The sequence below is a fragment of the Triturus cristatus genome, chromosome 1_2, assembly GCF_964204655.1.
Source record: "Triturus cristatus chromosome 1_2, aTriCri1.1, whole genome shotgun sequence".
In the NCBI taxonomy this organism is placed as follows: Eukaryota; Metazoa; Chordata; class Amphibia; order Caudata; family Salamandridae; genus Triturus; species Triturus cristatus.
The window spans coordinates 152784565-152798699 of record NC_140580.1 but is presented as its reverse complement, the minus strand read 5'-3'; the positions used below and the strand labels follow the sequence as shown (position 1 = coordinate 152798699).

General features: G+C 44.1%; 1 protein-coding gene across 2 annotated transcripts in view; it reads left to right on the top strand.

Moving 5' to 3' along the window:
• Window positions 1-12225, top strand: part of ACSL5 (acyl-CoA synthetase long chain family member 5) — a 206023-nt gene extending 193798 nt beyond the window's left edge. Inside the window, exons 18-22 of one of the 2 annotated variants that reach the window (XR_014961055.1) lie at window positions 1495-1638; window positions 2097-2198; window positions 5542-5613; window positions 9405-11043; window positions 11139-12225. Coding sequence is in view for 1 of the 2 variants with exons in the window: in XM_085603410.1 (XP_085459536.1) it covers window positions 1495-1638; window positions 2097-2198; window positions 5542-5613; window positions 9405-9545 (459 nt within the window). In the remaining variant the exon portion in view is untranslated. Of the gene's footprint in view, window positions 1-1494; window positions 1639-2096; window positions 2199-5541; window positions 5614-9404 lie in introns of both variants that reach the window. The other variant, XM_085603410.1, reaches the window with a different exon arrangement.
• Window positions 12226-14135: the final 1910 nt, after the last annotated feature.

Genomic DNA, 14135 nt, shown 5'->3' with positions numbered 1-14135 from the left:
TTCTTGGCAGGGGGACGGCGTCCAACCTGTAAAAATAGTGGGTCGACGCTGTGTACCTGCGTGTATGCCCAACTCAAGCTCTGCATGGGACCCTCTTTGCCCCCTGCAGAGGGTTGCTTTCAAGGGGCTCACTGACTGGGTGCCACCTTTTAAATGGCGGACTGTCAGTGCTCCTCCTGAGGGCTTCTTTGACTTTGCGCCCGGGTCTGTAATACGGAGTGGGCGCAGAGTCAAAGGAATTCCCTCATTTGCATAGGGCACGCCCCTATGCAAATGAAGAAACACCCTCTGAAGGTAGCGCTGGCGTATTAAGTGCACAAGCGCTATCGGTATTATAGAAGGGGACGCACAAGCGTCTGTGCCCCCTTCTATAATACCAAGGTGCCCCGGGGGCTCGCAAAGAGGGCATAAACACCCGTTGCGCCCCCAGGGCACCTTCTGTAATACGGCCCCAGGTCTTCGCAGACAGTGGAGCTTACCAGAGCTTCTCCAACTGAATGAATGAATGAAACAGCACTTCTATAGCGCATAGCTACCCGGAGGCATCCCAGGGCTGAAGCGGGTAACTGAGGCAGACAAAAACACTTAGGGGAAAAGCCACGTCTTTAACTGTTTACGGAAGGCCAGATCTAAGGAGAAAAGGGAAGAGGGAGAGAAGGGTGGAAAATGGGCAAGAGTGGAATAAGTAGAAAGAGAGCGAGAGCGTGCAAGAGTGAGAGAGAGGGGGGACCAAAAGAGGCAGCCTTGGCCCGTACAGGTAAGAGCGGTGGGGTGGTGGGGCCGGGTGAGGGGAGATTTCGACGGACAATGACGAGGGAAATGTAATTATTTATTTAATTTTCCCTCGTCATCGTCCGTAAATCCCCCCCAATCGGCCCCATGCTCTTACCTGCACGGGCCGCAGCTGAATAGAGGCTGAGAGATTAGGGGACAGAATGTGTCTGAGTGAGAGCGATGATGTGAGAAAGAACAAGTGGAAGGAAAAGAAGGGCCAGATGGAAGTACCTGGCAGGGCAGGTTGGCATTAACTTTGGGCTTGAGGATGAGCTCAGCAAGGCCCACGTACTACTGTTAATTCTAATGATGCATTATCATCAGTTAATTGCATGCCCACCCATTATGTCAACTCACGTTTGGCTTGGACCCATAAAGAAATAGCAGGCAATTAATATCCATTTAGGGTGTATTTGATTCCTTTTGTGAGATCAGCTATAGAATATGGTAATAAGGTTAATGCTCTGCCTATTATTTCCACAAGGTACCTTCCACAAAGATGGACACAGGTGGAAGGTACCTGATGCTTCTGATATTGCCTTTGGTGAGCTAAATGTCATTATTGAATCCCTGCCTCAGGCTATCCCTCCAGTCCAACCAGGGGGAGCGGATCTGCTCTCGCAGAGCACAAGCTGTGCAAAATGTCACTGTTAGAAGATCTCCTGGTGCATGGAGGTTTAGCGGAGAACATGCCAGGCTAACAGCTGTGCCTCTTTGCAGAACGGGACGCTGAGGATAATCGACCGCAAGAAGAACATCTTCAAATTGGCCCAGGGCGAGTACATTGCACCTGAGAAGATTGAGAATGTGTACATCAGCAGTCCCCCCGTGGCCCAGGTCTTCATACATGGGGACAGTCTGAAGGTAATAAAGGTCTTCCGTGGCTTTGGTGTCAATGATTCCTGAAGCCTTTAGTTGTAGCAGATGGCCGGATGATGGCTTTGTGTCGCATGGTCACATTGGACGGGATCATCTTGACATGTCACCATGTCACCTTGCCACCCTGGGCAGCCCTTTCCTTTGCCTGGTTTCTTGTGCATGCTATGTAATTGATCTCAAATGTTATCACAGAACAAGAAAATAATCTGTTTTAAAGATATAACGCATTCGTACACTGCAATGCTCATAAGAAGGGTTTCAGAAACTGTACTAATGGGAAGTAAAATTAAAATATGTGACATCATCATAAACAACTATAATACACTTTGACCAAAGCTACATCAGATATTCTAAGTTGTGAAATAGCATGCCAGTCCACAGGCAGGACCATATTCGAGTGCCAGTGTCTATAACATAATTGCATATCATATTCTTTTTCCAAGGCTTCTCTGGTGGGTATTGTGGTTCCTGACTCAGAAGCATTGCCGGATTTTGCTGCCAAGCTGGGAATTAAAGGCTCCTTTGAAGAACTTTGCAAAAATCCAGTAAGCAATATTCTCTCAATGTATGTCTTTAGGCCTCGAACCTATTCAAAATAATTATTATGGCTTTTGAAAAACGCACCTTTGGATTTTGCAGCTCCGCTTATTGACATTAGAATAGCATATCTTCTGCCTCTGATGCGGTGGCTTTTTTAATAACAAATTTTATTGGTGCTAAACTATCACAGTGATGGGTAAAAAGATCATGCTGCTTGCGAAATATAGTCATAAAAGTGATAATCAATGGTCAAGCGTACACATAATCTAGAACATAAATTAGCAACCTCCCAGCTAGTATAGGAATAAGGTTTTAACCCATTGATAAATGAAAATGATCCAGCCAGGAGCCCCGTAGGTGTGCATTTCTGCGCAGGCAGCTTCCGGCTCCTAATATCACACTCCGTCGGTGTGCAACGGTCTATAGCTCCAATCCGTTACATATCAGTGGGGGGCACGAGAGGCCACCAGCATTTTGCAATATCCCTTTTAGACAGCAGAAGCCCCAAATCTATGAAAAGCTCACTCACACCGCACATATTTCTCCTCTCCGGAGACACCCAAGATGGAAGCAAATTATTTGCCTTCCTAGTACTGCAGATAGATCTCTGGAAACCTCACACCAATACTGTCGGATGACTGTGCGTATCCATTCCATAAAAATGTATTAACTCGCCTACCCTTTGTTAACATCTAAGACAATTTGTCGAGGGGCCTCTACTCACCTTCCATAGACGGTGGACAATACGATTGTACAACAGTTGTGCAGCAGCAAAAGTGCTTAGGTAGACAAACACAAATGTAATCATTCCGATGGGAAAAGGTTATGATAGGATAAGCATGGAAATCATAATATAGCCAACCAAGTTTAACATGCAGTTGTACGTGTAAGAACGCCATCTGTGGTAAACCAGATCAAGTCATCTCTTCCCACATTGGTAACATAACTATTACAGCCTAGTACATAAGAAAAGGTTTTCACTTAAAATATTTTGAATTTTTATCTTAATCTCCATTAAAAGAGAAATATGATGTATGTGGGGTAGGAGGGAGATGTCGAATGGAATAAACTATAAGTATATAGAACAAACATTGGCATAGCCAATAGGTCTCGCCTTTGGGACCTTAGCCATGCAACACTTGATGTTGTTGCACCAAGGATATTGTACTGGATAACTAAACACTTATGAGGTCCCAAAGGGGAGAACTATTGGCTATGCCAATGCTTGTTTTTTTTTAAAAAAAGACAAGCAGTGCTATCAGGCTCCGGCTGCCACTTAGTCCACCGCATCCCACGTAGACGCTGCTGCCATCTTTGAGAGAGGTAGAGAGGTAGAGAGAGAGAGAGAGGGAGAGAGAGAGATGTAGAGAGAGAGATGTAGAGAGAGAGATATAGAGAGAGAGGTAGAGAGAGAGAGGTAGAGAGGTGTAGAGAGAGGTAGAGAGGGGTAGAGAGGTAGAGAGAGGTAGAGGTAGAGAGAGGTAGAGAGATGTAGAGAGAGGTAGAGAGGTAGAGAGAGAGAGGTAGAGAGAGGTAGCGAGAGGTAGAGAGGTAGAGAAAGAGAGGTAGAGAGGTAGAGAGAGAGAGAGAGAGAGAGAGAGGTAGAGAGAAGTAGAGAGAGGTAGAGGTAGAGAAAGGTAGAGAGGTAGAGAGAGAGAGGTAGAGAGAGAGAGTAAGGTAGAGAGAGAGAGAGAAAGGTAGAGAGAGAGAGAGGTAGAGAGAGAGAGAGGTAGAGAGAAGTAGAGAGAGGTAGAGAGGTAGAGGTAGAGAAAGGTAGAGAGGTAGAGAGAGAGGTAGAGAGAGGTAGAGAAGTAGAGAAAGGTAGAGAGAGGTAGAGAGAGAGAGGCGTCGTGAAGTTCGATTACAATTTTATTTTTAAAAAAAGAATGCCGGCTTTGCAAGTGCGCATAGGGAATGAAACACTCTACGATGGGAGAATGTAAGTGCCAGCAAACCCACTTACCTGAATAGTTTCGCTCAATGTAACAGTGGTCAGCTGATGTCTTGAATGAAGCTGTCTGCCCACTGTAGAAATACCATGAATGGTTTACGTCACGGTTTCCACGCTGAAAGCGTGCGCGGCCCGTGACAGCCGCTAAATGCTTTTGTCTGTGTAAACTGATACCGGAGAGGGCATGGGTCAGTATCATTGATACTGAAGAGTTACTGAGTCACAACAAAACTCGGACATAACGTGCCACTTATGGTTAGAAAGCGACGTTCTCTTCAAAAATAATTATGGTAATTCGAGAATGCCTATTGACCCTTACGGGAGGACCGCGTTATGTGCACTCAGATAAGAAAAACTGATTGAGGGTTGACAAACCGATCTTCTGAAATGCTTGATTTGCGGTGATAGAATTCAAGAGGAATCAACAGTCTTAGTGTTATGTAACATTATTGGTGAAGTGCTCAATTTCACATTTAAGAGGATACAATCCAATTATGAATTAAACATACATTAATTACAGATTACACCAAAAGCAAACAAGCATGCGCGCGCCCCACGCTGGCATCAAAGAAAGGAATGGGCGGGAGGGTTGTGAGAGAGAGGGGGAGTAACAGCAGCTGTTTTCAGGCACACGCGTGCTTGTGGTGCCATCCGCCTTGTGGGAGCGAGCAACAGCCAATTAGCATGCGCGCCACTGCTCGCTCCCGCAAGGTAAATGCCGCCACAAGCGCAAGTATATGCTTCAAAAAAGAGCAGAGCAACGGCTAAAGGCCCTCCTGTGCAGCGCATTTGTGCTGCGTAGACGAGACCTAAAAAGAAGAGATAGAGCATCACTTTATCACTCTGTTGGCCTACTTCTACTTCATTTGCATGAGGTTGGATAACCTAGTAGTCCTTGATGCCAGGGACTGGGAGCTCAGGACAGAATATCTTGTGCTGGATACTCTAGGCTGAAGCAGGGAATTTACCAACCTTCCACGCAGATCGCTGAGTGTAGGTCAGATGAGGAAGTTCTTAAGAATTTATTGTTAAAATCAGCTTGGAACAGAAATTCTAGGAAAACGACCTCAAACTGTATGCATGCGAGAGGAGGTGATTTTAGAGGGGCATGCGCATGAGTGTGGGCATGCGTCTGGGTGCATGTGTATTACTGCGTGGAGTGTGTGAGTGAGTGTGCGTGTGTATGACTGTGTGGCACGTGTGGACTGTGTGGCACGTGTGTGTGTGTGTGAGCGTGGGCTTGTGCGTGTTGTTCTGAGTTACTGGTCGGTATGTGCCTATGTGACGAAAGTGAATGCCGGTCATTGAGTTTTTGTTTGCCATTTCAGGTTCTTGTGCTAATAAGTTATTCAGCCACAAACGATCGAGTTTTATTATGTGTTTGATATTTCTTTTAGGCAGTGAAGAAAGCTATCGTCGAAGACATGGTCACACTGGGGAAAAAAGCTGGCCTGAAATCTTTCGAACAAGTATGTGCATTTCATTTCAAGAGATGGGACCAAATCATTGTATTGCATCAAACAACAGACCTTGTAGGCACTGGCAACATTTCGCACAGAGAACTACTGATGTAGATCTGCTGATCTACATTGAGTCTATGTAATGTCTAAATATTTCAAATTGTTTAAGCAGCTTACAGACCCCGAAGAGATCCCTATGCCTTCTTCTCTGGCACTCTCCTCGACCTCACTCATAGAAATGTGAGCCCAATACCCAACTCTCAGATCAGATAACTCACAGCTTCTTAGATGTTTTTGGCAGAGATGGGAGCTGACTTTGGCACAACTTCCATTACAGTCTTTCTGTTTGGCAGTCTTGCAGAGTTTTCAGCAATTTCCCTCAATAAGTAATCGGAATGGGATCTCGGATTTAAGTTGAAATTGAGGGTGAAGTTTCTTCAATGAATTGTAATAAATATTGAACCTGTTTACAAAATTATCTGGAAATATACTCAGGTCGAATTTTCTGACTGGATTCCACAACTACTCATTGGAATCTCAGATTGTTAGTTTTGCAGGAGAAATTTTGAAATTCTTTGGGGAAATCTGTTACTCACAACTGCCACCTTTTATGTATGACTAAATGTATATGTTGTTCATTTACATATGCTTAAAAATAATGCTTATAATGATTTTCCCTCTGTATGGAAAATATTTTTAACCTCAAGATCCCATGTTCATGAAACCTCCACTAATTTTGGGGTGCCCCCCCCCCCCACTTCCTACCATGAATACACATTTACTTCTGCTGTTAACATAAATGACATAAGCATTATTTTCAGGGCAAGAAACTGGTAGTAAACACTAGTGAATACCAAGAAACTTGAAAGCGTAAAGGTGTTCACCTATCTATGGAATACGTTTCAAATAGAAACGCCTACTCCCTCCCCAGTTTTTGATCTGGAACTTCATGAAGTCGTTTTTAAAAAACAAACGTGAAATCTGTGTCAAATTTACAAAGACTGTGCAGTTTTAAAGAAAACAAATTACAGGGGAGGAGGGAATAGTCATTTAAAGTAATTTCAGCAAAAAACACGTTAGCATCAGAACTCTATGCAATATTTTTAAATGCTATATTTATAACAAAGAAAGTAAACCAAAACAAAAGAATTGTATTTCAATGTATTACAGGGAGCAGTAAAAAACACAGGTACTTTTTAGGTCGAAACGCACCAGACAGCACAACTGTCTGGTTTGCTACAGACATCTTGGGGACATTGAGAAAGCTGATATACAAATGCAGTACACTCTTTGCTTACCATTGGCTTTGTGGATTGTAACTCACATTTTCTGACTTTCCATTTGCTGACTTTATGTGCTTTAGGCTGTCCACCTTGAGTTTCTCCCTCCTGTTGCCCAAATCTTGTTTACTGTATTCTTCCATTAACTTGCTTTCTGTAAACAGGCCTTTATATCTTGCTCTTACCGAGTCACATTTGCTGTGCATTCAGAGACAGAGGTCAAATGTCAAGCTCTGTCTTCCGAGGGAGCTTGGTGTTTACTTTTCTTTCTCTGACTTCAAAGTGAGAGAATTTATATGACAATCCTGCTGAGTATCCATGTAAGAGGAGAGGCTGTAGGATGTTTTTTCTAGCAAGCAACAAAAAATAAAATAATGAACAGTGCTAATGTTTCAGAATATATCAGAATTAGTGCAAATGAAGCACCTTTTTTTGTAATTCTGGAAAGAAATATTTGAATGCGATCAAAACACATCAATACACTAGGTGGTGGCATATGCACAGATTATCGTTTGTGTGCGGTAAAAACCCTATTTCGGTGTAGATGTAATGGTCACTTCAAGTGAAAATGGGTTGTCTGTAATGGCAGTGCACTACTAAATAATGCATACGCCACACTACGCCACTCCACTCTATGCCCTTCCACTCTATGCCACACCACTGCATTCTATGATACTCCACTCCACTCTGTGACATGCCACTCCACCCTTCGCCCCTCCACTCTAAGACACTCTATGACACAACACACCACTCAACTCCATGTCACTCCAATCTACACCACTCACTCCACTACACAACACGCCATTCCACTCTACACATCCCTTTACTACACACTACTTACCCCTTTCCACCTGCCCAGCTCCAATCTACCCCAATCTACTCCACTCCAATCTACCCCACTCCACTCCACTCCATCTAATCTACCCCACTCCTCTCCCATCTACCCCACTCAAACCCACCCCAATCTTCCCCAACCTACTCCAATGTACCCCACTTCAATGTACTCTACTCTAACCCAATCTACCCCAATCCACACCACTACGGTCCAGTCTACCACACTCCACTCCAATCTATTCATCTCCACTCCACCGTAGTCTATCCCACTCCCTTCCAATATACCCCACTCCACTCAAATCCACTCCACTCTACCTCGCTCCACTCAGTCTAACCCAGTCAACCCCACCCCACTCCTATCAAACCCATTCCACCCCAATCTACCACACTCCACTCTACTCAACCCCTCTCTGTTCAAATCTACCCCAGTCTACCCTACTCCAAACTAATCCAAACCACTCCACTCCACTCCAATCTACCTGACTCCACTCTGTTCTACCCCACTCCATTCTATTCCATTAGGCTACACTCCAACCCACCCAAGTCCGATTTACCTCACTCCATTCCAATTTACCCCACTCCAAACTCCACTGCTATCTACCAATCTCATCTCCACTCTAATCTACTCACTCCACTATAATCTACCCAACTCCAATCGACCACAATCTACCCACTCCAATCTACCACAATCCACTCCAATCTATCACACTCAAGTTCACCCAAACTACCCCACTCCACTCTACCACACTCCACTCCACTCTACCCAAATCTACTCTACTCCACTTTTTATAATCTACACCCATCTAAACTGCCACACTCCACTCTAATCTAACCCACTCCACTCAAATCTAACCCACTAGACTCCAATATAGCCCACTCCACGTCAATCCATACTACTTCAATCAACCCCAGCGCACTCCACCACATTCTACTCTACTCCAATGTGCGGAGTGTTTTAGTATCATGTCGGAGTGGTGCTCTTATTCCATCTTTGGTTGCAGCCTTTAAAAATGTAGTGAAGGGAGGAAGAGTGAGAGATGAAGAGAACACAGATTATATTGGTTATTGTAAATTATTCTGCTGGTCCACACAATTCTCTCACACAACAGCTGCAACCACAAGCCTGTGCTGAATATAACCACCATCCCTTTTAGCAATAGATTGGTGAAAGGCCACTTTGTCTAAAGCTGGGCCTATTGTAGGTCACGGGCTAACTTTTGCTGTGGAGGCTACTGACCCTTTGGGGCTCAAGGCCACTAGCATGTCATTGAGAGTTAGGAGATAGGTGGGCAATAGTATTGCAGTGCTTCTGGTGGTAAGGATTCCACAGACAAGTTCTGGGTGCACACCATGTTATTCTAGAATACAGGAGTAGAATACAGTCCATTAAATTGACACTCCTCCACAGTTTAGACATAGTTTGTACAAGGTGTTGCTTAACTTTTGGAATGAGTGACACCCTAAAATGTTGACAAATCAATCAAACCTTTCCAAATGAACAATTCAAAGAATGCACATACTAAGGAATTCTACTTTTGACCTTCAATATTAGAAACAAAAATTATAATAGTTGAGTTGCTTGCAAGCCCAAATCATACTATTGTTTTCCATGCACTTATTTCATGGCAACCACCAATTGCAATACAAGGCATTTCACAAATTGACCTTTTCTTTCACTTCCATCAGGTCAAAGACATTCACATTCACCTTGAGCTGTTATCCATCGAGAACGGTCTGCTGACACCAACCCTGAAGGCAAAGCGAGCTGAGGTGTCCAAGTACTTCAAGAGTCAGATTGAAAGCCTCTATGCGGGTCTCCAGGAGTAGATGTCCTCCACACAAAAGGATATTGGACTGTGTAATGACAGCACCCACAAACAAAAGTCATTGAAGTCTACTTTTCTAACCATCTTACCTACTTATGATGGTTGGTTGGAACATTTGCCCAGCGGGTGCCAACTGGAGAGTGGACTATGCATTTCTTACCACAGAGCTCTTGACTGCTGAGTAGTTTTCCATCAGTTGTATACTACAGGAACCTTGTTCAATATGGATGGCAATAACAAAACTGAGGATGTATTTCTTGGCCTGCGATCCTCTTTCAGAATGAGTGGACCCTTCCCAGTGTCGGCAGGTTGTCTGCGTCTCCACTGCGTGCAGGACAGTGTTCCAGTTTAATGTTGTGGGGCGATATACCAGCCATGTTTGATCCAGTTTGAGTGGGCGGGTCTAGAGGTGATCTAATAGAAGCAGGTGGTGCTGCGACCGAATTAGGTATATTTGGTGCCAAAGTTGTGTCTATTTAGTGGCATACAATGTTTCAAAGCTCCTTTATCTAAAACGGCAGATGCTATCAGCACGGGAAGGACTGACTAAATATCCTAATAACTGTACCTTCCCAGGAGGAAGCATGGGCACAGAGTGGCGGAGCACAAACCACGCCACACGAATAAGCAGTAGCAGGCACTATTTTTCCTAGTTAGAAATTAAAGATGTATCCAACTCTGCAAGAAGGATTGCAGGGAGCAGTGGTGCTGTAAAAACACCCAGCAACAAATTAAAGGTATTTTTTGAAAGAACCAAATGGTGAATTCTGCCACGCAACTATAAGGTTAAAGTCTGGGCTTGGGTGTGCTAAATACCAAGCTGGAAGATGGCCACGTAGATATGATTAAACAATGTGGAAAATAAAGTGTGGTGGACAGTGCAAAAGGTGGAAAACCTGCTCGGTCTGTGTGTTAATGTCTAGTGAGCAGTCACCCTAGAGCCCCTGCTTGGCCAGCGGTTTGAATCATTGCTTTGATATATGGATGCAAAGAAAATCCCATCCCTACATATTCTCTATCTCTCCAGCATCACTGTGTGTTGTGTTACAGGCAAGAAAGCATTATTCAAAATATACATTAAAATGGTTGTATTCCTGATGTAAAACTATATACACTGGATTCAAGCAAGCCTGGCTGAAGACGGCTGAAATGCCAGAAACCGGTCCTAGGAAGCTTGTTTCCGGTCCAGGGTAGACATGGCTTGGCAGTTCGGGCTGGACTGTTCCCATGAGGCACAGGGTCAGACTGATTTGCATATGGCCATGTCTGAACTGGGGTGGCAGAGTGGGCTAAAGAATGGTGATGGATTAAACCCAGATCAGTTGACTGGGGGTGAGTGCTTGCAATGTTCATCATTTCCTTTGGTTTTGCGTAAAACTATATACTCCAATGCTTGACGAACATTGTCATGTTAGACATTGATATATATGCTATATGGTGAAACTGCTTTTGTGGATAGGACATCACTTGGCTGATCAAAACGAACTCCCTTTAAATACGTTGGGGCTTATTTACAAGCCACTTTCACCACCCGTACGTCACTTTTCCCATGTTAAAAATGACACAAAAGTGGCGCAAGAGGCTTGTAAATAAGCCCTATTAAATTTAACTTTCATTAGGCGATCTTGATCCCATAAACCGAAGAAATGTGACCTTATCTGCCAACCATGTTACTTTGCCAATGTAACTTTTAGAAACAATAACAATGGAATTGCTTCTATGGGTGCCATTGTTCCATATGTTTGTACCAGATTACCAGAAAGCAGTAACAATGACAGCAATATAATATGTTTTATTGTTCCGTATATATTTATACCGGATTACCATGTATTCAAGTTCATGCTTATTAGTTCCAAAATAACAGATATTAGGATAAATATTACACAAATGGTACAAACGTATTCACACATTAAAATGACACATTTTCCATCGATGGACTCAGATCTCCCATACATTGTTATATTACAAATAGTAAAAATAGACGATGGCCAGGTAGGCATCACTGTATGGTTTGATAGTTTGACTCAAAATTTAAAATGAGAACCACAGTGCCTAATTTTGACATACCCCCATCCATGCAAGTTGAACTTACAAACGTGTGGCCAAACAAAAAAATATTAAAAGAAGGAGCAGGAGCAGGGCCAGTGCTGACCAGAAATGTATTTTCTTTTAGCTCCAGTCAATAGCTCAGCTCTATTTCCTGGTCGGGTGCTCCAGGTCTCTATGGAAGAAAAACCCCATCTTTTCACTTTGTTGTCCCTCTCTGACTTCCATGTATTTGCTTTCGTCATCTAGTATTTAGATTGTTATGGTGGCAGAAGCTGGTTGAACAGGCCCAGCTGCATGTGCCCTGTTAAGAACAGACATTTATATTTCCAAATTGGAATATCATTCTGATGATGCAACTGTTCTTCTGCAGGAGCCCTGCACAACTGCACAGAGTACATGTGTAGGAAGGAGGAGTTAAGGATTCGCCCACGTGCTTCAAAAATATAATTTGTGATTTTAGATTGTGCATTTAGACAGAAACCGTGCTGCAGAACATGTTTCCCCCTTATATAAAGACGAACGCAACATCAATGTTTTTACTTTTGTTCCGGAGTTGTTTATGAAACCAAATGTGCACAATTCATTTGACCTATTACCTTTGTAACCGTTAATAAATTTGAAATGTATTCTTACTGAGCCCAGCTGATGTGCATTTAAGAGGCGTGTATAGGTCTATGCGGAATCACAACTTTTGTTGGCCTTGCTATCCTTCTGCCATTTCAAAGAACTAACGCCCCTGATGGCAGTATGAAATCCTTTCCTGCTGCAAAGGCAGAATATTTGTGATTATTAACATTTCGAACACCTTTCCCAATTCACAAGAGCTGCCATAGTGAATGTGTGGAGTCAGGTCCTGCCAGCCCTGGCCCAAGTATTGGCCCTATGGAAGGGGCTGAACTGGGAGGGTCAGAATTGGAGTTTGAAGGCAGGGGGGCGCTGCACAGTTGAGACAGTGAGGCATTATTAAGGATGTTTGGTACCTGGGACAAGGAGATAGTTTTGATTTCGCATAGCATGCACTTATGCAAAGGACTACATCACTTTGCTTTGGTTCACTTTTCTGGAACTGGGTAGCCTAGCAATTGCGTTAGAATTGGCTTGGTCCCAACACTAGTGTCTGCTTGGTTAAGACTTCAACATACCCCCTACAAGGGAAGAATATGTCTGGACAGGAGAAAGAAAGAAATCCCAACCTGCTGCATTGAAGAAGGTTTGCCTGGTTGAACCAGAAAAGGGGCTAAAGGGGTCACAACCATGATAGTAAAACCTGCTCGCCCCTCTGGAACTTACCTCCTGAGACTGGTGGATACAGTTGCTCTTGAGACAAAGTAAGCTATTGCCTGTCTGGAAGAATCGAGGTGAATCAGTCAGTGGCATCACCGTGGTGGAGCCAAAAGGGGCCCGTACCATAACTGCATCACTCGTGGACCCCCCACTTGTGTCGCATTACCACATGTATTAGGTAAAACAAAGAACACTTTCAAAGTAAAACAGAAAGCAAGACTCTAGCTGTTTAGACAAGTTTAGTGAACCTATATCTCAGTAAGGGGTGCATGCACCACCTTACCCAGGCTGCAGTAGCAGACCTGTGATGTCATTTTGGGTGGTTTTCCAGGGGTGGCATAATACATGCTTCAGCCCCTGGTAGGCCTCTGGGGTACCTATGCCCTGGGTACATAGTATACCATATGCTAGGGGCTTACAAGGGCACCTCAGTTCCAATCTGAACTGTACCTAAAGTCCATAGAATCATTTTAGAGAGGAAGCAGCTAGGCTGGGGCCCTGATTAGCAGGGTCCCAGCCTGACTAAAGTCGAAAAACAGTGAAACACCAGCAAAAAGTGGGGGTAAACATGTGAAGCAGATCCTACTCTCCTATACTGCTCTCATGTGAGGGCAGCTTCAGGATTGGCTGCAGGGCATTCTGGGAGCCTGTGCCTTCCTGAAGAGGTGAAGAAGAGCAGAAGAGCACGACGGGGACGGCTGCAGGTAAGTTTACATTTTTTTTATCCCCCTGCTACTCCTAGTGCCCCTTCCCCCCCTCAACCCACCCACCCCTCTGCTCGAGCATAACGGCAGCTCCTGTTACATCTGGAAAAAATAATGTGTTGGAGCCTGAGCAGACAATCCCAAATATCTGAGAACTTTTGTTCAAGGTTGCTGGTAGAGGTCGTGGAACAACTTTGGAAAAAATCTCTGCCTGGGAACAGCATGCCACTTCCACTCATAAAAAAGATGCATCCTCAGTGGTTTTAACTTTTCTATTTTTCCTGCTCAAAGTGTCTTGGTGTGAAGTTGAAACCACAGTGCAACCAACTGCTCGTTTAACATTCTTGCCCCCTCAGAGCCCCAACATGCTGCAGCCTTAAGGTTTGTCTTGCTGCTGATTTTCGTCCTCCAGAAATGATTTTAACCACTGAGGTAAAAACCTTCAGCACGACCATCTACCATCTTGAAGAAAGTTTGCAGAGGGCCGGAGATGAAGATGAAGCATGGCCGGTGATACTTTTCCAAGATCTCAGACCTGAGACACCAGCGAGAAA